The sequence below is a fragment of the Pongo pygmaeus genome, chromosome 9 (assembly GCF_028885625.2).
Source record: "Pongo pygmaeus isolate AG05252 chromosome 9, NHGRI_mPonPyg2-v2.0_pri, whole genome shotgun sequence".
In the NCBI taxonomy this organism is placed as follows: Eukaryota; Metazoa; Chordata; class Mammalia; order Primates; family Hominidae; genus Pongo; species Pongo pygmaeus.
Window position 1 is genome coordinate 128376890 of NC_072382.2, and position 24637 is coordinate 128401526.

Below are 24637 nucleotides of genomic sequence, written 5' to 3' on the forward strand. Positions count from 1 at the left end.
CCCTCCCCTGATACATGTGACAGCCTTCTACTCTTCCTGGGAATAGGATCAGGTCTGGGGAAGCCACGTGGTTTGAGAAGGTGAGTGGTCTGGATCTCCAAGAGAGAGAGGTCATGAAGGGGGAGGGCCAGGAAGGGGAGGTGAAGGGTGTGTGCATGTGTGCACACACGTGGGTGTATGTGTGCGTGTGTATACATGTGTGCAGGTGTGTGCATGCATGTGTGCATGCATGTGTGCATGTATGCATGTGCATGCAGGTGTGCATGCATGTGTGCATGTATGCATGTGCATGCAGGTGTGTGCATGTGTGTGTGCATGCTCATGTGTGTGTTGGAGATGTGGCTGAGGAACCAGTGAGAGCAAACTAGATCTACTTAAAGATGTCCTGAGAGCATGGGCTGGCGGTAGGTAGGGTGAGGAAGGAGAGCTGGTACAGAAAGAAGGGAAACTACCCCTGGGGAAGGCCTTCTCACCCAGCCCTCCTTCCACAGCTTGTCTGGACCCTACTCCCAGGAAGGGGCTGTAGCACTGGAACTGGAAGAAAGCCTGAGAGTGAGCACCAAGGTAGACACTAGGAATCACCCAAAACAGGGAGACCGTTTTGTGGACTGTTCCACATCTGTCTGCTCTATCTGAGGCGCTCCTTTTCAAGACCTACCTGACACCTGCAGGGGACTTTGTACATTCCTCCATTGTCACTCAGGGCCCTAGTTAATTACCTAAATGAAAGTTGAGTGACTACTCCCTATGTGCAAGACATTGGGCAAAGGCCCAGGGAGAGGAGAGGAAGGAACAGGAGTCTTTGCCCTCCTCCAGCTGATTCTCTAGGTGGGACTGACAGCACATGAGGAAGCAGACCAATAAATAATCACACATCATGATAGGTGCCACTCGATACACGCACCAGCTGCCATGATGAGCACAGGGTGCAGGGAGAGGGGTGTCTGTGTAATTTAGGTAGATGGAAGGCAGGATCTCTTTGTGGAGGTGACACATACACTGAGATGTGTTTTTACTGTGAGCTCCTTGAGGGCAGGAAATGTGTCTTACTGTACTTTTATTTTTATTTTTTATTTTTTTTAGATGGAGTCTCACTCTGTCACCCAGGCTGGGGTGCAGTGGCAGGATCTTGGCTCACTGCAGCCTCTGCCTCCTGTGTTCAAGCGATTCTCCTGCCTCAGCTTCCTGAGCAGCTGGGGCTACAGGTGCGTGCCACCAAGCCTGGCTGATTATTTTTTTTTGTATTTTTAGTAGAGATAGGGTTTCACCATGTTGGCCAGGCTGGTCTTGAACTCCTGACCTCAACTGACCTGCCTGCCTTGGCCTCTCAGAGTGCTGGGATTACAGGCATGAGCCATTGTGCCTGGCTTGTGTCTTATTTTCATAGCTCCAGTGCTTAGAACAATTCTGGCACTTGTGAGAAATTGGTATTATTTTTATGGTATTCAATGAATGTTTGATGAATAACTGAATGATCACTCATCAGCAGTTCCTATATAAAGCACATGTGCTTAATCACATGAAGACAATGATCTCAAACAAATGTGATATTGTTATGGCTAGTCTGTCTTTACTTCCTCCTTTCTTGCCTGCCCTTTGTTGATTTCTGCTTGTATCTCCTTTTGATGGCTCAGTTGTGTTGAGTCCACACGGTAGAGGACACACACACACACACACACACACACACACACATACACTCTCCATATATTACCAACCACCTCCATTCTGCAAAGACTGCAGATTCTATCCACGAAGCTATTAAGCACTCCTGAATAGAGCAAACCTCTCATTGACTATCACATGCCTCCTTAAATGATCTTTGAATAGCATTTTCTTTTTATTGCTTTGTGTAGTTTAACGGCACCAATTGCGATTACTCTAACTTATGATAAACCCCAGATCTATAAAGCTCCTGTTCATTCATTATTTTCCTCTTGCTCCTTCTCAAGCTGTTATTTTTTGGAATGTAGTGAGGAGGGAGGAGTGGAGAGAGAAGAAAATAAAAGGACGCCAAATTAACAGGAAAACAAATAAAATAGGGAAGCACTTCTCCCTGGGTGACAGGCACCCTATTAGATACTGTTAAACAGAACAAATATGCTTTAATACAGCACAAGTAGGTCTTTTATATTTATTCTAAATGGGAAATATAATGATCATCAACTTATCTTTAAGGGAAGAAGAAGCTAATTGTTCTAATATCTCACTAATCCTAGCAACTGGGAGAAAAATAATTGTTTTTCCCTATTTTACCAGTTGTTCAATTTATACCAAGGTGTGTTGTGTAGCATGGACAGAGATTTCTATTTCTTGATGTGTGTCATGGCTGCTATTCCATTTTAATTATTAATATGTGGAAATTATAATTAGTTTGAGTATTGGTATGAGATAATTACAAATATAAAACAGCTCCACATGCTTTCTGATGCCCTTTCTTATCTGCAGATGTGTTGGAGTTTGGGCGTATGAGCTTTAGAGAGAGAGAAATGTATAATGTGGTACTTAGGGCAGCAAGGCTGTCTGGAGTGGAAGAAGAGGAGCCTTCTCCCTCCAGAGCCCTCCCTCTCCTTCATCTCTGCCTTCCAGCCCTCCAGAGCCAAAGCTGACCCACCTGTGTCTCTCCTCTGCCCCACTGCCTCACCCTCCTCCTACCCTGTCTCTGAGTTGTTAGTTGAGATTTTTAACTCATCACACATGTTGGCTCAACTTGCATCCCATCCCCTCATCTCCTCAGCCACCCAGAAGCTGAGGTCAGATACGTGGAGCTTTGGGTTTCAATTCCAGCCCAGCTCCCGTCTTTTTGGCTTCCCCAATCTCTACAAACCTCTTTCGAGCTTCTCTAATGAGCATCGCCAGCAAGAGAACATGTCTATTCAGCACCACGGACAGAGGCACGCTGTCAGTTCCCACAAATTAGAAGTTACTGCCTAGCAGTCTTGTCAAGGCAGTGGTGTTGGGGAGGGAAGGGGAGGCTGAGAAAGAGAAAAGTCAGTAAAGGCAACTGACTGGCAGGACACAGAAAATGCGGCCCCCAACTCTGGCTGTACTCAGCCATGGGGTTCCTACAAATGGGAAGTAGCTTTTTGATGCTGTTGGCTTCTTTCAGGCAGGCAGCAAATGGGGGAGGTGATCACTTCCTGTGCTTAACTGTGCTGGCCTAACTCTTGTCAGATTGTCACCATGATGGGTGCTGGAAACAGGTCCACAGCTGGCAAAGTCTCACGCATGGGGAGCGCATGGGGATGTGGTTGTCGTGGTCAGGGTTGGGAGGAGAGACAGCTGAGGAGCTTGGAAAGAGGGCACTGAGACCATGCTAGGTCACACTCTGGGGATAGGGATGGTAGAAAGAAGCTGCCTCCTTCTTGCTGGAATGGGAATGAGGAGACATGGGCCCTGGGCCCTGGAAGGGGAGGGGTCCAGCTCATGGCAAGCATGGCTGGTGGGAGCCAAGGCTTCATTTGTCTGACTTTAATGAATAAATGACATCCCCAGCCATTGTTTCTCTACTTTTGAATCCTGACAAATAGTCTGTGGCATCTGATGGAGAGGGTTATTAGCTGCATGGAGACAGATGGCTAGGGATGGAGAGGACTGGTTCTTTATTACAGCAGACCTGTAAGTGACAGCACTCCTCCTCCCAGCCTCCATGCCAATGTCAATACGTTTCTCAAGCCTTCAGTGACCCAAGGAAGCCAGTGCAAGAGGAAGGCAGAATGGCCTGTGAGTAAGAGGGAGAGGTAGGGTCAGTGGAGTTGGGAAAGGGAGCAGGTTTCCAAGGGTAAGTTCTTTGGGAATAAAGACATTGTCATATTCTTCTTTAGTATTTTCCTAAGTGCCTGTATAGTGCTGTTTATTCAACAGGCATTCAAGAAACATGAGTGATGGAGGAGGCAGGCAGAGAGGTCTGGATTAGAGATGAAAATAGGAGTAGATTTAATTGGGCTGGCTGTGGGGTGGGGTGGGGAAGAAATGGTAGGGAAGAGAGAGGAAGAGAAGTAGGAGACACAAAGGGAGAAGGGAAGATTGCATAAAGAAAATGCTCCTGAATCAGCATCCTGTGTTTCAGGCATTCACTATGCTTCCCCATGTGACTGTACAAATGGCTTCGTGGAAAACAAACTGGTCTTCCCACTGTCCCCTTCTGAGAGGTCCCAGGTTCTTATTCCTGGTTCCTCTGTCCTGTGGCTGTAGGAGAGCGCTTCCTCCCTCCAGATTACCCCCGAGGCGATGGGGAGGTTCTCACTGACCTTCATTCATTCTCCGAAACTTGTCCTTGGCCATGTAGCCCAGCACCAGACAGCATCCTCTCTTCTGGAGGCCCAGCTCTGGAAGAGAAGCATAGGTGGGTGAGTTGGGAATGGGAACAGGTCAGGCACTGGGCGGAGGGGGGCCCTTTGCAGGGGGCTGTGGAGCTTGTTGTTCTTACAAACAGAGGTGCTTTTGTTTAGCCAACATTTATATGGAACTTATTATGTTCCAGTCATAAGTTTAAGCCAGCAATTCTTCATTTTGATTCTCATAACAACCCTGTGAAGGATGTTTCCCCATTTTCTATCATCCCCATTTATAGATATATGAAGTTAGTGGCGTTGGATGAAAGAGTTAGCAGTGGTAAAGCCAGAGCTTTGAACCTAGGCAGTCTGGCTCTGAGTCCATGCTCATAAACATAACTCTGGGTTATTGAGGCCCTTTGTATCTCAGGCTTGGGGACTATGCTCAGATCAACTTGGGACTGTGGCCAGACCTGCCAGGGATGATGCAGAATCTATCCAGTGGTGTCTAGGATGGAACAGTGCAACCAGACACGGTGGGTGACTCAGGAGGATAAAGAAGTGGTTGTGTGAGTTTAGGGCAGCGGGGTGACACAGAGGTAAAGATATAGGCAGAAGAGCTCTCTCTACCTTTTGGAGAGGGTGCATTTCTGGTGCTAGAGATTCCTGTGCCTTCCTATATCAAGGCCCAATTTAGCACCATCATCAAGCACTTATGAAATGTAGACTTAGAGCACAGGGGTCGAGATAGCTGAGAGACACAGACTCCACAGGGCTTTGACTCAATTGGAAAAACAAGATGGAATAACAATTCCAGGTAGCAAATGCAAGAGATAACTTTTTTATTTGCACAGCATTTTGTAAATCAGTGTCCATTGTGTGCGTGAGCATTAAATTGGAGTCCATTTGCCTCACAAGAAGGCAAGCTTTCCTCTCTGGTATTTGTGCTTTTATCCTGATTCATCTTAAGCACTTTATGGATTCTGAAGCAATAGCACACTAATTTTTTTGACCCCCTCTACCCCCAAACAACCTGCTGAGGTGGGCATGTGGGCCACTGCAACTGACATTATGCAGATGGGAAAATTGAGGTTCAACCACGTTAAATGACTTCCCATGATTGTTTTAGACCCCCACCCCACCTTGTAGCGTAGAAGTCTTACAAATGTGTCAGCTGCCGCAAACTTGGCAAATAGATAAGGAATCTGATTTCTGGAAGAGGGAATATGACTGCAGCTCTTCCTGGCCCTTGCCAGGATTTCTGGGCTCCTCTCTGCTCCTTCCCTTCATTTCTCAGAGAAAGAGGGTCCCAATGAGTGATGCATCACAGCACCTTCTCCCACGACACTGAGTGTCTCCCTGAACCCAGCCAGTCAGTGTCCAGGCTCAAGAGGATAGACAGAACGGGTCATTCCTCTTTCTCCTTTTCCATCCACCATCTGCAGCCCAGGTCCACCCACCAAGCATAGCGGGATGAAAGAGAGTACAGGTCCCACGAGACACAGATAAGTCAAGCTCAGGGGCTCTTGCCCTAGAGAAAAACAAAGCATGGCAGGAGGTGGCAGAATGCCATGGCCCAGGGAGGTCCCTGGCTTTGATCTCTTGATTCTTTAAAGGGGTTTATTGACTATCAGTAAAGAGCAGAGAAGCAGATCTGAGGGCACCGTTTCCAAAGGCACTCACTTCTCTTCCTTCCCCTCCACACTGGCGTCTGAAGGCTCAGCCAAACCGCCCTCACTTCAAACGGCCTTACATCTCAGGCACCCAAATTGATGATGTTAAGTTCCCTCATTCAAGGCCTTGGCCCTTTCTTCAGGGGCTCCTGCTCTGTCGCGGGCCTCATGGATCAAAGCCTCTTTGATGTTTACTTACTATATTTGTGGATTCTTTCTAACAACCACCTTCAAGAGGCAGGAATGCAGCCTTCCAGGAGGGGGCCAGCGGAAGTACAAGCTGCGAGGAGGTGCTGAGCTCCCTGGAACAATAGCCTCTTGAGGGAGACTGCATTGAAACCTCAACACGCTGACGACAGGCAGAGTTAACCAGCCCATTGTAATTGCACACGCATTGTTCATCATTAGAATGATACAATTGCTGACAATTCCTATTATATTTTTGCCATTGACTTCGTATGCCCATCTAAAGCACATCAGCAATGGTTCCTAATGAGAAAGGGAGTTTGGGCTCCTGGACTAAGCCCAAACTCAATCCAGGAGCTTGGGAGGGAGGCAGGGGAGCACTGAGTAGGGAGGGCAGAAGATACTGGATGGATTTAGGCCAATGTTCCAGCTGGTCTTCTGGACTGTCACTGAAGCTCAGGCAAATAGAAGGGCGAACAATTCTCTTACAGATTTAGAGAGTGTGAGCAATCTGTTGAATCTGGATTATCTTAGTTGGGTAGAGAACTCAACCTCTCCTATGCCACATACTAGGACACCCCCCAGGGCAACTGCTTGAGGAGAGGCTGTGTGGACAAGTGGTTATGATATAATAACTAGGAGTCTCACTGACTATGTTTGATTTTTGCAAATGAGCAGGAAAAGAAGTTTTAAAAAACCTGATTAATAAAAGAAATTGAGAAGGAGGCAATTTCTCAATGTATTTGGCTCATTTAATTTGACACGTGTGGGTTAGTCTTAATTATTTAGGCAGCTACATTACAAGGCGCTAATAAGCACACTGCAGAAATTTATTAAGTGTGAGGGCTCTCTGACTGAGCCTTTGTAGAGAAGTGGGGAGAAGCTACTGGGATCTTTGCAAGAACGAGCAGGTTGGAGGATGAGTGAAGTGAGAATTAGTTAGTCGTCCATATATGAAAATTTGGGATGTCCTTTGGAGAGATTTGCAAAGCTAAATTAAAGGTCATTGGGTTCACATGAGTGTGCCAGCAGGGAGTGAAGGAGGGGAAGGGAGGGGAGGCTGGAAACCCAAGTGGGGAGGTGAATATTGTCCAAGGTACTAACCACAGAGAGAACCAGGAGGAAGCAGGAGGCAATTGCTTTGGCTTGGGGAGACTCTACCAAGCCAAACTAACTAGGTTATTAGGAGATAGATGATAGAACATGACAGAAAGAACAGGAATCTCTCTCTTTGTGAGGTAGACCAGCCACCACCAGACTGTCACCTTCCTTGTCCCATAGCACAGAGATGAATGGGAGAGTCAGATCACAGATGCACATTTTGGAACAGTAAGATGATGGGATCTTCTCCAAGTAGGCTTTGGGGGTGCTGTCTTTGGCTTTATCAGTAGCAGAAACACCCAGATACTCTAAAGGTGGCTATGGAAAAATAATTACCATGAAAGAAGTCAGTCCTGGCTTAAAAGGAAAGTTCATAGCAAAGAAGTCCAGGGTCACCTGCAGATGGGGCAGTGGAGGGCACTGTCCCAGCAACAAGGAAGGTTTAGGAATAACACCTGTGCAAGGAAAAATGGATTGGAGCAGGGCATGTTTCTTAGGGAGAAGAGAAGATTGCACCCTTGGGAACTCCTGGCCTCTGGACTCTGAGCAACAGAAGTGTCAGGACTGTGCCTTCTTCTGCTCTGAGCCCGTAGGACCAAGCACAGTGCCTGACACATGGCAAGTGCTCAGGAACAGTCTGCTGACTTAATGAAAGGGCTGGCTACAAAACATGGGGCAGTGAAGGGTTCCCTCTGACTCAGGTCAGAATGAAAATAAGTGGGCGTCACTGTAGCACAATGAGTTTAGGTTAGCAGAGGTTGGTTGTAGAGTGAATGAAACTTGTAGCTCGTTGGAAGAGAAGCCTAGAGAACATAGTGGGATTTCCTCCTGGGAGAAATAAAAGGGGATGGCTTTTTAAATGGGATAGGTTTTCTTCCATTTCAGAGGGTGCAGATGGGATGTTTTCTAGCCTTAGAATTCCTTCATTCTTACTAGTAATGTAGTGATACAGTGGTATTATTTCATATTTGTGGGATACTTATTTTTTAGTGATGCTGTCATATTCCCTTTCTCTTTAGATGCTCACAGTAAGTAGCTCTGTGACATAGGCAAGTCAGAAATTATTTCTTTCATTTTGGTTTCACAAACTGAGGCTCAGAAGTAACGTGACAATTTAAGGCCAATGCACCAGCTGGCGATAGTGCCCATGCTGGAACCCACGGCTGATTTTTGGCTTGGTTCTTAGGGTAAAGTATGGGGTCACAGGGCTGCAGATGCTGCAAATCAAGACAGACCAGAGACTAGAGCACAGATCAGTGGTGTGGGCTGGGACGGTGCTATGGATCAAATTCCTCACCAATTCTGTGTTCCCCTCCCGCACCAAATTCGTACATTGAAGTCCTAATCCCAGTCCCTCAGAGTGTGACCTTATTTGGAGATAGGAAATTTGTAGAGGTGATCATGTTATAATGAAGTCATTAGGATGGACCTTTATCCTGTGACTGGTGTCCTTATGGAGAGGAAAATCTAGGGATAGACACATATACAGGGAGATGCCATAGAAACTTGAAGACAGCCATCTGCAAGCCAAAGAGGGTGCCTGGGACAGATCCTTCCCTCCCAGCCCTCAGAAGGAACCAACTCTACTGACTTTGGACCTCCAGCCTCCAGAACTGTGGGATAATACATTTCTGTTGTTTAAGCCCCACAGCTGGTGGTACTTTGTAACAGCAGCCCTAGCAAATGAATACAGACAGGACAGGGAGGAGTGGGTCTTCTCTGAGGCCTGGCAATTTCCACTGGCCATGGTTCTCTGGAACCCAACCCCCAGGGCACAAAGCTGCCTGCAGGGAGCAGCATCACACCCTGCTAAGGAGACCCCAGGTGACTGGGGAGCAGCTACCAGGGTGGCTAAGATCTGATGGGAGTGGCGGCCACAAGAGCCAGGAAAGAGGGAAGGTGGGGAGAGAAGGCTGGTTACGTGTCTGCATGCCCGGTACCCAGCGGCAAGCTGGAATGCCATTAGCATTCCTGCTTCCAGGGTGAGGACCCTATTGGCCAGGATAGCACTTGCTGGTTGACTGGTTGCCCTGTTCAGACATTAATGTGCCCTCAAGTAACTGCAGATGGAGCTGGCAACAACGGACAGGCACCAGCCTCTGCTACCTCACCGTTTCTGAGGTCATCAAGTGCATCTGGATGGCTGCTTGTAGAAGGCCTTCCTAGCCTGTCCCCAAGTTGCCCAGTCACAATAGTTCAGGTGTGCTTGCTGAAGACTAACCCCTTCTCACCTGAAGCTAGTAGACTTGAGCACGTCCCTGGAAGCCTATCAAACAAGAAACAGAAATTAATGGCAGGCAGTTTGGTGTGGCTGTAGCAGAAGAAAAAAGATGAGACAGGAGATCTAGCCAGGGACCAGATCCTGGAGCAGCCAATGAGCCTCACCCAGGAGTCTGGGCTCTCTCTTAAAGGAGGTGGGAGCCACGCAGAATGCTAGGCAGGGGAAAGACAGGTGAGACTTGCATTTCATAAAGGATCCCTTCAGCACTGGTGCAGATGATGGATGGGAGGAGATGAGCTCAGAGAAGGGAGGCCGGCTGGGAGACTGCTGCCATACTCCAGGTGGGAGATGGTGGGCTTGTATCTGCTGCTTCTTCCTGCTCTCTGAAGAGGGCCAGAGATCAGAAAGCAAGGGAAGGACATTCAGTTTTATCCTGACATTCATCCCTGCCATGTTGACATAGAGAGCAGGTGAGGGGCTGAAAAAATAGCTCCCGTTCCCCAGACAGTGCCTGAGATCATCTGGAGGAGACACCAGCTGTGCTTAGTTGGACTCACAGGGAGGGCACATGTGGCAGGGGAGGCTTCAGAACTAACAGAGCTGGCTGGAGCTGCGCTCCAGCACTTACCAGTGAGCAACTCTTAGGCTTCTCTGAGCTTTAGTTTCCTCATTTATAAAACGTTGATTCTAACGGTAAGACCCTCCTCACATGATTCATATGAAAAGCAAATGAGCCGACATATGGGCAAAAGTGCCCCAAATTCTACCCGCCTCCTTCTTTTCTTTTTCGGATTTGAAAGTGGAGATGCAGAGAGGTGGAGTGAGTTCTCCAGGGTGATATAATGAACTATTAGGTGACATACTTCCCAGGTTAGCATGTAGCCACCAGTGACATGGACTGGAAATGTGAGGCCAGTCAGGAAGACCAGCCAGGTGGCTGTCGTGGGAGAGGCCAAGGGACCAGAGGGCTTGGGAATGGAGAGGAAATGATGAATCAGAGACATTCCAGGAAGAGACAGTGGTGCTAAGTGACAGAGTGGGTCAAGCAGAGGAAGAGGGCAAGGATGACCCCAGTGTCTTGTTAGACATAATGGACAAAGAGCGATGTCTGTATCAGAGTAGAGTGATGACAAACGAAGCCTATTAAGTCACAGGTGATAATGGTACATTTCTGGACTTCTGTGTTCGAGGTGACAAGGTTCTAAAGTGAAGAGAACTTGGATGATCATGTGAGAAGGAGTTTCAGGCTGAAGAAATATTTTTAACCAGCTGCATTGACCTCAGAGGGTAAACATTTTGTTGGGGAAAACAGCAGTTGGATCCTATGGGTAGACTCTGCTACAAGCATTAGTCCTACCCCTCTGGAACCAGGACATATTAATAAATGTGACTGGTATAAAGTCCAATGCACAGACACTCACAAAGAGAACACTTAGTGCTAGGCACTATGTGCAAGAGAAAAAAATAGTAGGGAAACTTCCTAGCCCAAAGATACTATAATCCATTTGGCTATACAAGACATATACTTATGAAAAGGTAACTAAAAGTCAGAGACAGGTAATAGTTCGGTAAAGAAAGTTTTGAGGCAGCACGCAAGTTATTTCTGCATGAATGGCAATTCTTACTGCAGGAGTCCCCAGGAGGAAAAGAGAACTTCAGGCTGTGGGATGGTGAGGGAGGCCCTTGCAAAAGGCCTTGAAGGCTGGAGATTGTCCTTAGTTTTGTCTTTGTTTTGGGTGTCCACCAACGGCCTCTCTCATTGGTTATTGTCTATCAATAGCCATCAGTAGCCATTCTGCCCAGCTGATTGCATGCAATCTGCCATGCTGATTGCAGAATGCTGGGGTATCCTGTTTGAAAAGTTTTCACTTTGATTCTGCTAAACTGCTTCCTGCATCGGTTCTGCCTACTCCTATTTTCAGCACAATTACTCATATCCCAGGCAATAATGATGCCCATACATCATGCAAAGATCATAATTTTCTGATCAACCTCTATCATAAAGAGGACTGAAGAGTGGAGTAGCAAAGGTATATTAATCCTGACTAGTGCCTGGCCCTGGACCTCCAGGACAAGTGATAAATGTTTAATAGCCCAATAATACCTGTTTTATAATTTTTGGATCTCATTGCTTGCTAATTCTAAGTTTATTAAATAACTATAAACTTTACATTGTTGTAAAGACATAATTGCTACTTCGTTGCTTATTTCATATGAGTTAATTTTACTAGAACTAAGTTTTTCCCCATTCATATTAAGTATCAGTTAGTTGTTTTAAACTATTGATTTGTATTTAATTAACTATGCTATTACATACCAATTAAATTCATATAAGAGGAATCTGAAATAGCTGTGGTCTTAAATTAAGTTTTTGAAATAATGAGTTCTATAACATTTCATGTCAAGTTATTGTCAGTTAGGAAGAGTTGACAATCATTTGTGATAATTCCAAAAACTTGTTGTGACCCGCCAGCCCATCTCACTAGCTCCAGCAGGCAGCAAGCCTCCCTCACACACCTGCTGATCACGTGCCGATCAGCACCTTACAGCTTGGTAAGCAGTGGCAGTGCCTAACACTGGGGTAACCCTTTGCCAGCCCTGCCTTCTCCAGCCTGCTCCAGCCATGCCATTATTTGGCTGGCATAGCTCTATCCCCCATGCGGCCAAGGCAGGCATTATCAGCAACTCCTCACCACCAGCTGTGGAGTCTAGAATTATCTGTACTGCTATGTCTCAGATCCTGTGTGCCTGCAGGAATTCTGCATGCCCATGTGGTCATCTATCCTTCGGCTTCTCCAAATCTCTGCTCACTGGCTTAAGTCTCTACATCTCAGGGGGGAAAAAAGATGGCAGACATTTGCTGAGCTGCAATGGGCATTTAACTTTTCTCATCTCGTTTCACCCTCACAACACCTTTATGATCACAGGTGTTATTCTCCTTGTTGTTACTTAGTGAGAGACTGACATTTTAGAGGAGTGAGGAGTTTGTCCTGAGTCCCACAGCTGGCAAATAGTGAGGCTTGCCGTACACCTGTCTCCTTGTTGGGGCTTGTTGGGGCTTGTTGGTGCATCGTGCCATGCTCTGTCTCCATTCTCTGTGAGATTCGACTCCTAACCAATTCGGAGTCTCAGCCCTTTGGGCTAGCTTTTCGACACCTTGCCTAGCTCTTATCATCTTTCTCTCCTTGGAGGGCTGAGTTCCTCCCCTACCCTCAGACACTGCCTGGGATCTTTCTCCCAACTGATGAATTACCTGGAATTCCGACACAGCCATCAGCCTTCTCTGGAGCACTTGGCCATCAACATGGGACGCAAGGTTGGCACAGCTCACCCCACTCCTATGTACACTGAAAGTGGGACACTGGTTACTACCTTTGGGGGCTGGGTGCAGTCCAGCCTTGCCCCTCTCCCTTGGCCAGCGTCACCAAGGGTCTGCCCACCTGGGACCAGGCTCATGTAGTTCACCATCACAATGAAAGCTGCCATGTGCTGATTGCTTATGCTTCATTAGTCTCTGGGCTAAGCACTTTGCATGCCTTACCTTCTTTATTCCTCATCAAAACTCTGTAAGGTAAGTGCTGTTATTATTCCTATTTGACAGAAGGGAAACCGAGGATCCAAAAGGTTGCAAAACTTCCCCAAGGTCACATTGCTAGTAAGTGCTGAGGTTAGTAAAGCTAATCATGAATGAGATTCTTTGGACTTCCAGTATAATCCCTTCGTGAGAGGGGTTTGGGGGGATGTTAAATAATGTTGGTTAAAGAATTTTATGGGAAACAGTTTTATCCCATGTACAAGGATGCCTCAGCCCATCTCTGATTTAAGGTGTCTAATCCCAGTGAGTTACTTGCTAGGTGGAGGAACAGAGAAACAGGATCACGAAGCCAATTCCTGTCCTCCAGTCTGTCTTCCACTCACCCTGTGAGGAACAGGGGCTGCCAAAAGCCATATGCCTGAGGGCTGTTAGACTTTTCCTCACAGAAAGTTGGAAGTCGTGACTTGTGTTTGAATGGGGCCAAATGCTCGACAGCTGTGTGTCCTACCCCTGGGGAGGCTCAGCCTTGTCCATTCAGTCCGTCATGGCTGGGAGGCCAGGCAGGAAAAGGCATTTCTGTTTTCCTTATTTTCTAGAAGGATCAAGAGTTCCCAAAAGACTAAGACTGAAGGCAATAAGGAGGTAGGCAAAGTCTCAGCTTGCCTCCAAGTATTCCCTTCCCCAGCCCCTACAGTTCTCTTGAGGCCAAGATCTTTACAAAGCCAGAGGCCCAATAACAGGTTATACATACAAGACTGATTTGTGAAATTAGTCTTTGCACAGATTAGTGAATGTGTGGATTATTAGCTTTGCTGTACAGGTGAGGCTCAGGGAAGCCAAGCAATTTTCCTAAAGTCACACAACTGGGAAATGGAGGACCCAGGATTAGAACCCAGGCCCATTTGGTGCCAGAGCACAGGCCTGCTGTGCCTTCTTCCAGGATGTGGTCCCAATGTCATGCACACAGCCCAGCTGACCAGCAGAGACCCCAGTGGGAAGAGGGGACCCCCCATGCCGGTGCTGCTGATGGAGTCACGGGCATCACTGTCAGGTGGTCAGGAGCACTGAGAAGGCCTTGTGGGAGTGAGGCTCCTGGAGAGCCCCTTTCTCAGGGACTGGAGAGGCAGGGAGGTGGGGTGAGGTGGGGAAGCATGGATAATGCCTGCCTACTCAGGGTGTGCGGGCAGCAGGGGTGGGGCTGCTATTTAGTGATGGGCTTACAAACCTTCTTGTCACCTATTTATGGCCCACATAAAACTCTGATCACTGAGGATTAACTGAAGAGGGTCCTAGAAGGGCCACACGCTGACTTTAAAGAATTGATCACTGGAGTCAGGCAGGAATGTCCAGTCCTTTCCCTCAAGCCCCTCACATGCTGCTGAATGAGTAGGGGTGGGGGGAGATGTCTGCTCTCGCTTGGCACAAGGGAAGAGGGCAGATAGAAGAACAAAATGTCCTGTGAGTGGGGAGTGCAGGGTTTTTAGGGGTGGAGACGGGAGGGCTAAGGTCCAGTGGGCTGGGAATGCCCTCTCCACATTCTGGGTGGAAAAGCAGCACAGGAGGGAGGCCAGGGGACAGCACGTCCTTGCCCCCAGCCAAGACACAGTCACAGCTGCCTGGTTCACAGTCCAGTGGGCAGGCCTTGCCTCGCGGGGTGGGTCCTGTTCATCCAGGAATGCTGCGCACCCTCACTGGGGCGGAAGGAGGGAGGGCTCTCCAGCTCTCCTCCCTCACACGTTTCCGCAGACAGGACTGTCCTCTAGGGCATTGTAACTTGGGCCACCTTGGGAGCTGAGGCCGGTGAGGAGCAGAGGACGAGGAACTGGTGAGATCTCCCCAACAGCAGAGCCAAACCCAGGCAGCTACCTGCTTCCCCCACCTACCCCAGCCCACACAGCAAGGAGGGAAAGTAGGCGGTGGGGTTAGGAGAGGACCCAGAGGAAAAGGCAGGGAACCCCGCTGTCCTCCCATTACTGAAATCCTCCTTGAGCCTTACACACCCCATTACGACGCTGTATCCTATAATTAAATTGAATCTGCCAGTTACCTCTCAGCACGGCAGCAATTCAAGCTCATTGGAGGCTTTCTTTGTTTATTTTCATTTATTTATTTATTTAGTAATTATTTATCTAGCTATCCAGAGAGCTAGATGGAGGCCCTAGCCCAGTGTTTCTTTTGTCTTCAGAAACAAGAAGGCTCAAATGCAGTCTCTCCCACTTCAGGTCAAGAGCCGAAAGGAATAACAGAGACCACAGGGTGGCAGCAGATCCGCAGGGGGACCTCTTGCTGGGGGGGCTATCACTGGGACAGGGTTAAGGTCAAGATTGCAGGGGAAGTTTTGTCTGCCTGCCAGGCATGGCCTGGATCCTGCTCCTGATTCTACCCATTCTGTTCTTGTTAAAGATACTTTATGGAAAGTCCACACATTCCAGAAAGCTCCATGGAAGCCCCTTACAGGCCCCAGACAAGGGGCCTCATTCTGAGGGACTAGAATATGGGTTGCAGAATGTGGAAACCAGGTTAACTGAGTATTATTGGCAACTAACACACCTGCAGGGCTTTGCAGTTGAAGAAGTAAATACATGTTCTTCTTTAACCCTAAACATTTAAGGAGGACACTGAGGATCAGAGAGGTTCCACAACCTCCCTTGCTCAAAATCACCCTGCTGCTAATGGCAGGGCTGGGATTTGACCACAACGCTTGGGGCAAAACCAAACTCCCCCACCTCCCTCAGAGCCCCAGATCCAAGTTGGTGGCCCAGCAACAAAAATCAAAGCTCCTTTCTTCTCTTTAATGATAACCTTTCAGCAGTGAGGGGGCAAAGGGGAGCATGATGGCTTTGAGTACGGAATCAACCTCAAACAGGTCCAGGGCAGCGATTCTGAGCCACCAGCCATCACTCAATAAGAACATGAAAGTTTATTTACCATGAGGCCAGCCCAGTGGGACGCAGATTGCTAATAGGCGTGCCAAGGACTGCACAGACCCTGCATGTCAATAGCTGAGCCCCAGAGAGGTGACCCCTTTTGGGGTTATCCAACCTAGCAGCCCCACCAGAGCAAAGGATGAGGGTGGCTGGGATAGTGTGTGCTTACATGTGTGCATGCATTTGGAGAATGGGAAGGAATTCCAGACTTGAGATGGCTCCTTAGACTTAAATCTCCCTTGAAGAGAAAATGCTGTTTATGAACCACTTCCACCCTTGCCTACCTACTCCTGCCCCATTCATTTGGTTATTCATGAGCTGCTTAATACTTCTCGGAATAGGAGTGAATAGTACCAGAAAATACCTGGATCCATACTGGCAATTCCTGGGTCTATTCTGGAACAATCATGCTTACAAGGTTTTTGGTGCACATGGGAGGTGGGAATGAGTGTATCTCTGGGACCTATTTACCCCTATGAATCACTGGGGTTCTTGACTCAGGTTCTGTCAGTCCACAGAGGGTGGTCATGGCAGTGTGGAGGAGGCCAGTGGCCCAGGGCCTGAACTGCAGGAGAATTTATACTTCTTGTTCATCTGGAGAAAATTCTCTGGCCAGAGGACACAGTGAGGGAGCCTGGTTTAAAAAAAAGAGGCTTAAGCTAAGAAGCCCAGGGAGTAGGAAGTTCTATGCTACCCTGGCTTAAAGCTTTGGACAGTTGGGGCAGGTTCTCTCTTGGCTCCTGAGGCCAAGAGAAGCCAGCCTAGGAAGGTTGGACCATTGATCCCACAGCCCTGGGGCCTTCTCACACAGTAGTGTGAGTGTCACAACCACCTCTTAGCTCTTGATCAGAGATATCCACCTTCAGTCTCCTCAATGTGTGCAATGGAGAGGTCTTGGGCTGCAATGAGGACTGGAGATAATGTATGTACAATACTGGGAGGTAAGGTAAGGAAGGGTAAAGAGAGGTGTGTTCCTAAACCCTGTCTAAATGTATGGAACCAAGGCTGGACACATTGTAAGCCCCTATAAATGGTACTTAGTTATAAATATAATATATTATTAGAAAGTACACGGTATGCTAAAAGTCAGGAAAATAATAAGATACTAAGATTAGCCTGAGGATTCCAGTTCTGTAGCTTGAATAGAGACTGCTATGTTGTTGGAGTTAATACCCACAGCAGCTCAGGGAACAGCTTTGTTCAGCTCTCAGAGAAAGGGGCTGCCTGGTGGCTGTCCTACTGGGGCCGCTGTTCCTTCTGTCAGGGATTCTCACACCCCTCTCAAGCATCACATTTCATTCTAGTTCAAGAGCCCCCGAGAAACTCCTCTGTGTATGGCCTTCTCTACCCCTACCCTTGCAGATGGGCATCCCCTCCTCTGGACACCCCCCTGCCAACTGCCTTATTCATACCTCTTCATTCATTCATACCTTTGCTATGAGACTCCCTTACAGATGCGACCATGGTTTTGAATTTTTGCTCTGCCCCTCCCAGACTGTGAGGTGGGAATCATCTCTATTAATCTCTAGAACCTGGCTCAGAGCCAGGCACATAGTAGGCACTCAGTGCACATGTATATGTGACCAGTGACTCCACAGACAGGGATGATCTACTCTAATATTCAACAGATTAATATTTGATTTAGCACTGTCTGTCCCTTCAAAATTCTGGGGGCCAAGGTGAGGGCTGAGGTCTGAGATCTTCTCTGCTGGTTTGAGAATGGGACTTCCTCCTACCTTCATTTGTGCTTCCTTTTACAGAACTAAAAGTCAGCCTCAGGTATGGGTGAGCTTTATGTAGTTAACCTTCCAGTCATTCAGGTTTTTATCTTTGAGTTTATTCTAATTTCATTCGTTCATTCTCATTCATTCATTCAAGGAGAGCTCACTCTGTGTCAGTTCTGGCTGTTATGAATATTGTGATGAACAAGATAGAGAAGAATTTTTGCCTTCCTGAGCTTCCGTTTTAGACAGCTTCTATTTAGTTCCTTTCCCTTACACGTAATTTAGAGGTAGGAAGTTTCCTGTGGGCTTGGGCAAATTATTAAACATCCCTGGACCTCAGCATCTCCATCTTCAAAATGCTGTCACCAAACCCTATCTGAAGCTGGCAGTGTGCCACCCACCACAGCTTGGCCTTGCGTGGCTGGTGCTCGGTACCACCAGTTGGTTTGAATGTGGGTGCACATGCATATACGAGTTCATTAATTTGCTTCCTTTCTTCTCGGGCACTTAGATTTTTGATGCACACCGAGAGGGTCCTTTTTAATCAGCTGAGGTGCAAGGGATTCCTGAGCCACAAGTGAAGCTCTCCCTACTGGAATGCAAAAGGAAGGACAAGAGATGAGCCTTTACTGAGATGCTGCTATCTGCTGTGCACTTTACACACACACAGTTATGCCATTTAGTTCACATGGTAACTGGGGAGGGAGTTGTTGCTTCCTGTACTTCTCATATGAGAAGACTGAGGCTGAGAGAGGCTCAAGGGCTCCCATAACTGAAGACCCGTGAGTTTGCTGCTGATGGCCACTCAACCTCTGGGTGGGGGGTGGGGGGCTCAGTCCACGTGGAAGGAAGAGAGAAATAGAATGTCACAGAGCTCTCTTTCAATAAAGGGTTCAGCAAAATGTTTGTCTTAGCAGCATTTCATATCGACCCGGTGTGTGGCACATGGATTAAGTATGCAGTTTGGTGGTCTTTAAAGGATGAACATTTTCTCTAGGATCAATAAGTGGAGTGAGTTTGGGTCTGAATTCATCAAAATGTCACCTGAAACAAATTTAGTATAGGACTTCTGCACTCAGGTCAGGTCGATGGGTGGGGGCAGAGACAAAACCCAGGGAATACCAGGTCTCTGGGAAAAAGGTCCAGGGCACCTGTTGGACAAATTTGGGTCTGACAACTCAGAGTGGGGAGGGGGTCCTAGATGGCAACCAGCATCCTAGAAACTAACTGCTGGCCTGGCACAGTGGCTTATGCTTGTAATCCCAGCACTTTGGGAGGCCGAGGCAGGTGGATCACCTGAGGTCAGGAGATTGAGACCAGCCTGGCCAATGTGGTAAAACCCTGTCTCTACTAAAAATACAAAAAAAAAAAAAATTAGCTGGGCATGGTGGCAGGTGCCTGTAACCCCAGCTATTCGGGAGGCTGAGGCAGAAGAATGGCTTGAACCCGGGAAGCGGAGGTTGCAGTGAACTGAGACTGTGCCACTGCGCTCCAGCCTAGGCAACAGATCAAGGATCTGTCTCAATTAAAAAAAAAAAAAAAAAAAAAAGACACTAACCGTCCTTTCTCTGGTTTAGACGTCATCCTTATCTTCAGAGAGAATAGCTGAGTGAGAAGCTGTGTGAGACCACCCAGTTCTAGATTCTTCGAACAAAAAGGGTCTTTGAGGTTAATCAGTGCCATTCTCACACCCAGTGCTAAAGGATTCCCTCTTTAGCACCTTGGAGAAGTAGTCACACCGGTTTCCCTTGGGTCGTTCTAAAGACAGGGAGCTCATTACTTTGGAAGCTGTGCTTTTCATTTTTGGAGAGTTTAAATAATTTTAGAGTTCTTCTATGTTGAGCTTAAATATTCCCTACAGCCTTGCAAGTTTGCCTCATTAGTCCCAAATTTGCACTGTGAGGCAACACAGAATGAGACTAATCCCTCTTCCACCCAACTACTGAGAAGTTTAACAGACAATCTTTTCTTTTCCAAAATAAACAACCCTTAGGATGTTTGGGACCTGGGATGCTTGCAGCCCAGGAAATGCTCCCTCCCTCTCCCCTCCAGCTTCTCTGCAAATGCAAGACTCTGGCTTCATTCCCTTGTCCTTCCTCAGTATCTCACAAAGAAAGAGGAGGGCAAAATGGGAATTCATTGGAAGAGATCCTTGGTTCACACGCTAGGAAAGAAAAGGGATGATCCTGGTCTTGGCATGAACTTCCACATGAGCGTGACTCCGTGCCTACCTGCTAATAAGAGCCGGAGTGTGGATTGTGCACATAGGTGGGGACGGGGTGAGAACTTGGGGTGTGGCGTGTCCCTGTGGGTGGACACATTGTGAACAGTAAGTATCATGAATGTGTGACAGCATGTGGGGTGAGCGTGTATGCATGTACACATGCTGCCTGCTCAGGTCCTGGGGGAGGGACTCAGAATCCGCCTCACACCCATGGAGAGTTCTCGCAATGGGTATGGCAAACTATTCCTGACCAACAGGCTTCTGGACTTCTGACTCAGCACCAATCCTGCTCCTTCTATCTCAATGACTGTCCCCTGTCCCTGGAGATGTAAGAGTTCCAGGCTCTCCTATCACACCTAGGCTGGACTTACTGATTCCAAGGTGAAAATGAGCCATCACGTATTGGCCATCTGTGAGCAAGTATCTACCCTGCAAAATACTTTTCACACACTCTCTCACTTATCCTCACCATGCCTAGAGACAGGACTTTGTCTCCATGTGACTTATGAAGACACCGAGGACCAGCAAGGCGAGACAACTGTCTGAGGCCACACAGCAACAGAACCAGACCTGGATCAAACCCAAAGCCCATGCTCTGTCTGTGTGCTGCCTCCAAGAAGCCATGGCCAAGAAAGGTCTTTGCACCAGAGCTCACCAATGTCTCGGAGAGGTCCTCCCTTCCTGCCAGCCATCGATGATCCTGGAGGATGAACGGGTCATCTAAAACAGATGACGGTGGTGCGGGCCCCAGGGAGTTCCACCAAGAGCCTTAGGATTTATCATGTGGGAGGGTAGTTAGCTCTCAAACGCAGGTGAGTATAAAATCCAATTTCTTAAATTGCATCCAGGGCCAGGGGGTGCAAACTGCTCTGTCAGTTATGACTTCCTCAGGTACCTGAGACTGCAGCTCCTCATTTCCTAAATCCTCCTGCTTGTTGTCTGAGATTTTAGCCCTCTGATTTACTTATTAGATTTCTACTGCACCTTTTCTCGGCAGAGTGCTCAGTGTCCCCAGGAACCACTCTCTAATTTAAGGAATAACTTCTCTCATGAACAAATGGGGGCCCAGGATCATGCAAGAAGCCAGTGGAAGAGGAAAACTGGGGAGACAGAGACTGAGAAGAGGAGCAGAAAAAACAGGGCAGGGTACAAAGGAGGCAAATGCACCTGTGGCCCTAGAGTGGGGAGCATTGAAGGGGATGGCATTTGTATCTGGAGTTGCACCTGGATCCGGGCAGTGCTTCCAGGTTACCACTGCTGGTAACACCCTCTCTACCCTCATGACCCCCTGCCTCTCTCCACCTCTGTGTGATGTTTTTCTGTTCACTTGTCTGTCTCCTTGAATTGTAAGGTCCTTAGAAGAGGGAGACAAGTCATATTTTTTTTTTTGAGGCAGTCTTGCTCTGTCACCCAGGCTGGAGTACAGTGGCGCGATCTTGGCTCACTGCAAGCTCCGCCTCCCAGGTTCACGCCATTCTCCTGCCTCAGCCTCCCGAGTAGCTGGGACTACAGGTGCCCGCCACCACGCCCAGCTAATTTTTTTGTATTTTTAGCAGAGATGGGTTTTCACTGTGTTAGCCAGGATGGTCTCGATCTCCTGACCTCGTGATCCGCCAGTCTCTGCCTCCCAAAGTGCTGCGATTACAGGTGTGAGCCACCGTGCCCGGCCCCAGGTCATCTTTTAACACCTGGCACTTGTCACTGTGTCTGGTCCACAGTAGGAATTTAACACATACTTGCTGGTGGGGCCAGATACGGGGCACAGCTGAAAGCATAAACATGCACTGGATGACATTTCAGCCCCTAGAGGACTTGCAGTTGGGGAGACAGGGTGTGTACACAGAGGACAGCCAAAGACACTATGGCTGGGCTGGCCAGGGAGGTCTTTGTGGAGGAGGCTGGACTAGACTGGGCCACCTAGAATGCTGGGAACTGGTCAACCAGAGAGGAGGAGAGCATTCTAGGAGGAGGAATGGCTTGAGCCAAGGGTTCAGGCAGCGATGGGCAAGGGGGACCCTGAGTGGAAGGCAGGACCTGTGCAGGGAAGTCTAGAAAGGTCAGTGGAGGCATACTGTGGAGGGCTTTGAGCACAGAGGGTAGAGCCTGGAATTTCTTCTCTTGTGATGGAGCCTCTAGTTCACCCTGGCCCAGCCCCGTGTGCTGTCTGGCACATTTGTGCACTGCCCTCCTGCAGGAGGGGGCCTGGCACAGTTTATGTGCATCCTGGACAAGCAGGGCCACGTCTGGTCCAGGACTGCTCTGCCCTGTCTTCCCCTCTGATTCAGGAAGGAAGAACTTGCCCTGGACTCTGTCCGTCTAAAATAACCTCCCCTCCCCACCCCCACCTGGCTCTACCTGTTCCCGGAGTTTCCTGTTTTCTTTTTGTCTTCCTTGACATTACAGTCTCCAGGCTGCACTTGAACCTCAATGGCATCCCCTTTCAGTCTTTGCATGTGCTTCATAAATAAACGACTCTTTTGTGCAGATCCACTGCCTATGGTGAAGCAAGTGCTCATGTAAATACCAGGTCCTAGCTCTGGAAAGGGTTAGACGGCCCTTCTCAAACCATGCCTGCAATGCCAATTTAAAGAACACGGAGGCAGGACAGCAGCCATGGGAATGAAGGGTTGCAGATAAAATCAGTGCCTCTGGGGCCTCCCCTCATTGATTAGATTTTCAAATATAATTTTGCCATAGTTTGGGGGTTTAGAGCTGGTCACATTATATTGAATTTTTTTTTTTTTTTTTTTTTTGAGACAGAGTCTCACTCTGTTGCCCAGGCTGGAGTGCAGTGGTACAATCTCAGCTCACTGCAACCTCTACCTCCTGGGTTCAAGCGATTTTCCCACTTCAGCCTCCCGAGTAGCTGGGGTTACAGGCACCCGCCATCATGCCTGGCTAATTTTTGTATTTTTGTAGAGACAGGGTTTCACCTTGTTGATGAGGCTGGTCTTGAACTCCTGACCAGCAGTGATCTGCCCTCCTCAGCCTCCCAAAGTGCTGGGATTACAGGCCTGAGCCACCGCGCCTGGCCTATATTCAATTTTAAAACTTTCATTTATTTTTAAATTTGAAACTAAAAGTTGTAGATCTATTTATGGTATACAAGACATTTTGATAAAAGCATACATTGTGGAATGAATACATCAATGAATTAACATATCCATTACCTCACATATGTATCATTTTTTTTTTGTGCATGGTGAGAACATTTAAAACCTATTCTCTGAGCAATTTCCAATTATAGGATACATTGTTATTAACTCTAATCACCATGTCCTGTAATAGACAGGAGTCTCCTCATGAACCAGGGTTATGTCTCAGAACCAGAGTAGGAGGTGAAGCACCTCACACACGAGAGGCTCTGGTGTCCTGACGTGGCATGGAAGGGAATGGAAGGGACAAGGGGAAGGTGCTGGAAAGGGGCCAGCTGTGAACTGAGCACAGGTAACAGACCACACCTGGCCTCCTGGATCCCTAGTTACACAAGGGCATGTGTTCATTGTTCCATTCCACAGATGGGAAAACAGAGACTCCTGGGGCTTAAGCAGCCTGCCCAAGGTCACACGGCTATGTGACCGAAGGGCTGGAACCTAGATCCTCCCACCCCAAAGCCAGGCTTCTCCCTGTGATCTGGCCCTGATTTTGCCTGTGTGATTCCTCTGGCCTTACTGGGTGATATTGAGCCAATTGTGGAGCCTCTCTGGGCTTCTGTCTTCTCATCTCTTAAGCGAGGGGCATACTCTCAACTGAGCGTCCTTTGCACAGCCTGTCCTCCCACTCAGGCCAGACCAGGACCAGCTCCTGCCATTGTGCATTGCAAGGATGCACTGCTTGCTAGTGGGCCTGAGATTCACCAGCGGCAACACAGAGATGCCTTCACCAGCCTTGCTAAGCTCTGGTTTGTGTTTCTGCCTCTGGTGTTTGGTATCAGAACGCATTTCCCTGATGCTGCCGGAAGCAATAATCCAGACATGGTTCGGGGGTTTAGTGGAAATCCTCCGCTATAGCGGAAGAAAATGAAACCCAGTGAAGCAAGGATTTTGGCAGACGCAAACATCTGCTCATTTACCTCCCCAATCTGAACTGCACGGCAGGGACAGCTGAGAAGCAGGCGGATGGGTGACCTTAGCTGCAGGTCAGGTGGGGAAGGGGTGAGAACTGAGTTCAGAAGATTGGGGCTTCTGCAGGTCTAAAGCCCCATGAGGATGGGAGGGGAAGGTCACCAAGTATTTGCAAACACGTTGTAAGATCAGGATTGACCTTAATTGAGTGCTGACTGTTAAAGGACAGTGCTTCATGTAGCAACATATTTTCCTTTTAAGCCCTTGCAACACTGATGTATTGAAGAATTACTAAAGAAGTATTATCCTTAATTATCTAAGGTACTGAAGAAGTATTATCCTTAATTATCTGACGTACTGAAGAAGTGTTATCCTTAATTTTGGTATGAGGGCTTAGATAGCCTAAGTGACTTGCCCAAAGCTACACAGTCAGTAAATGGCAGAGCACAGCAGAAATGCTCATTGCTAACAGAGGGACACTGCTATCTGTTCTTGATACTCAGATCCTCCCATCTCTCCCATCCACACCAGTTACCCACCATCATGGAAACATGTGGTTCCGGATGTGGACAGCTGGCTCCCTGGGCCCCATACCTCCTGTGTGCTCCTGGAGCCTCCTCCATCTGACACACCATGTCAGATGTGGTCCTGGACCTTCCTGCTGTCCTCAGCTCACTGTGGACTCTTTCTGAGCCAAGGGTATTGTGTGGT

General features: G+C 48.0%; 1 protein-coding gene across 4 annotated transcripts in view; it reads right to left on the reverse strand.

Moving 5' to 3' along the window:
• The window catches only part of KIRREL3 (kirre like nephrin family adhesion molecule 3), a 592978-nt gene that overhangs the window by 137190 nt on the left and 431151 nt on the right, over positions 1 to 24637 (reverse strand). For all 4 annotated transcript variants that reach the window (XM_063671606.1, XM_054437752.2, XM_054437750.2 and 1 more), the window contains one exon: positions 4248 to 4325. In XM_063671606.1, the coding sequence (XP_063527676.1) occupies positions 4248 to 4325 (78 nt within the window). The remainder of the gene's footprint in view (positions 1 to 4247; positions 4326 to 24637) is intronic.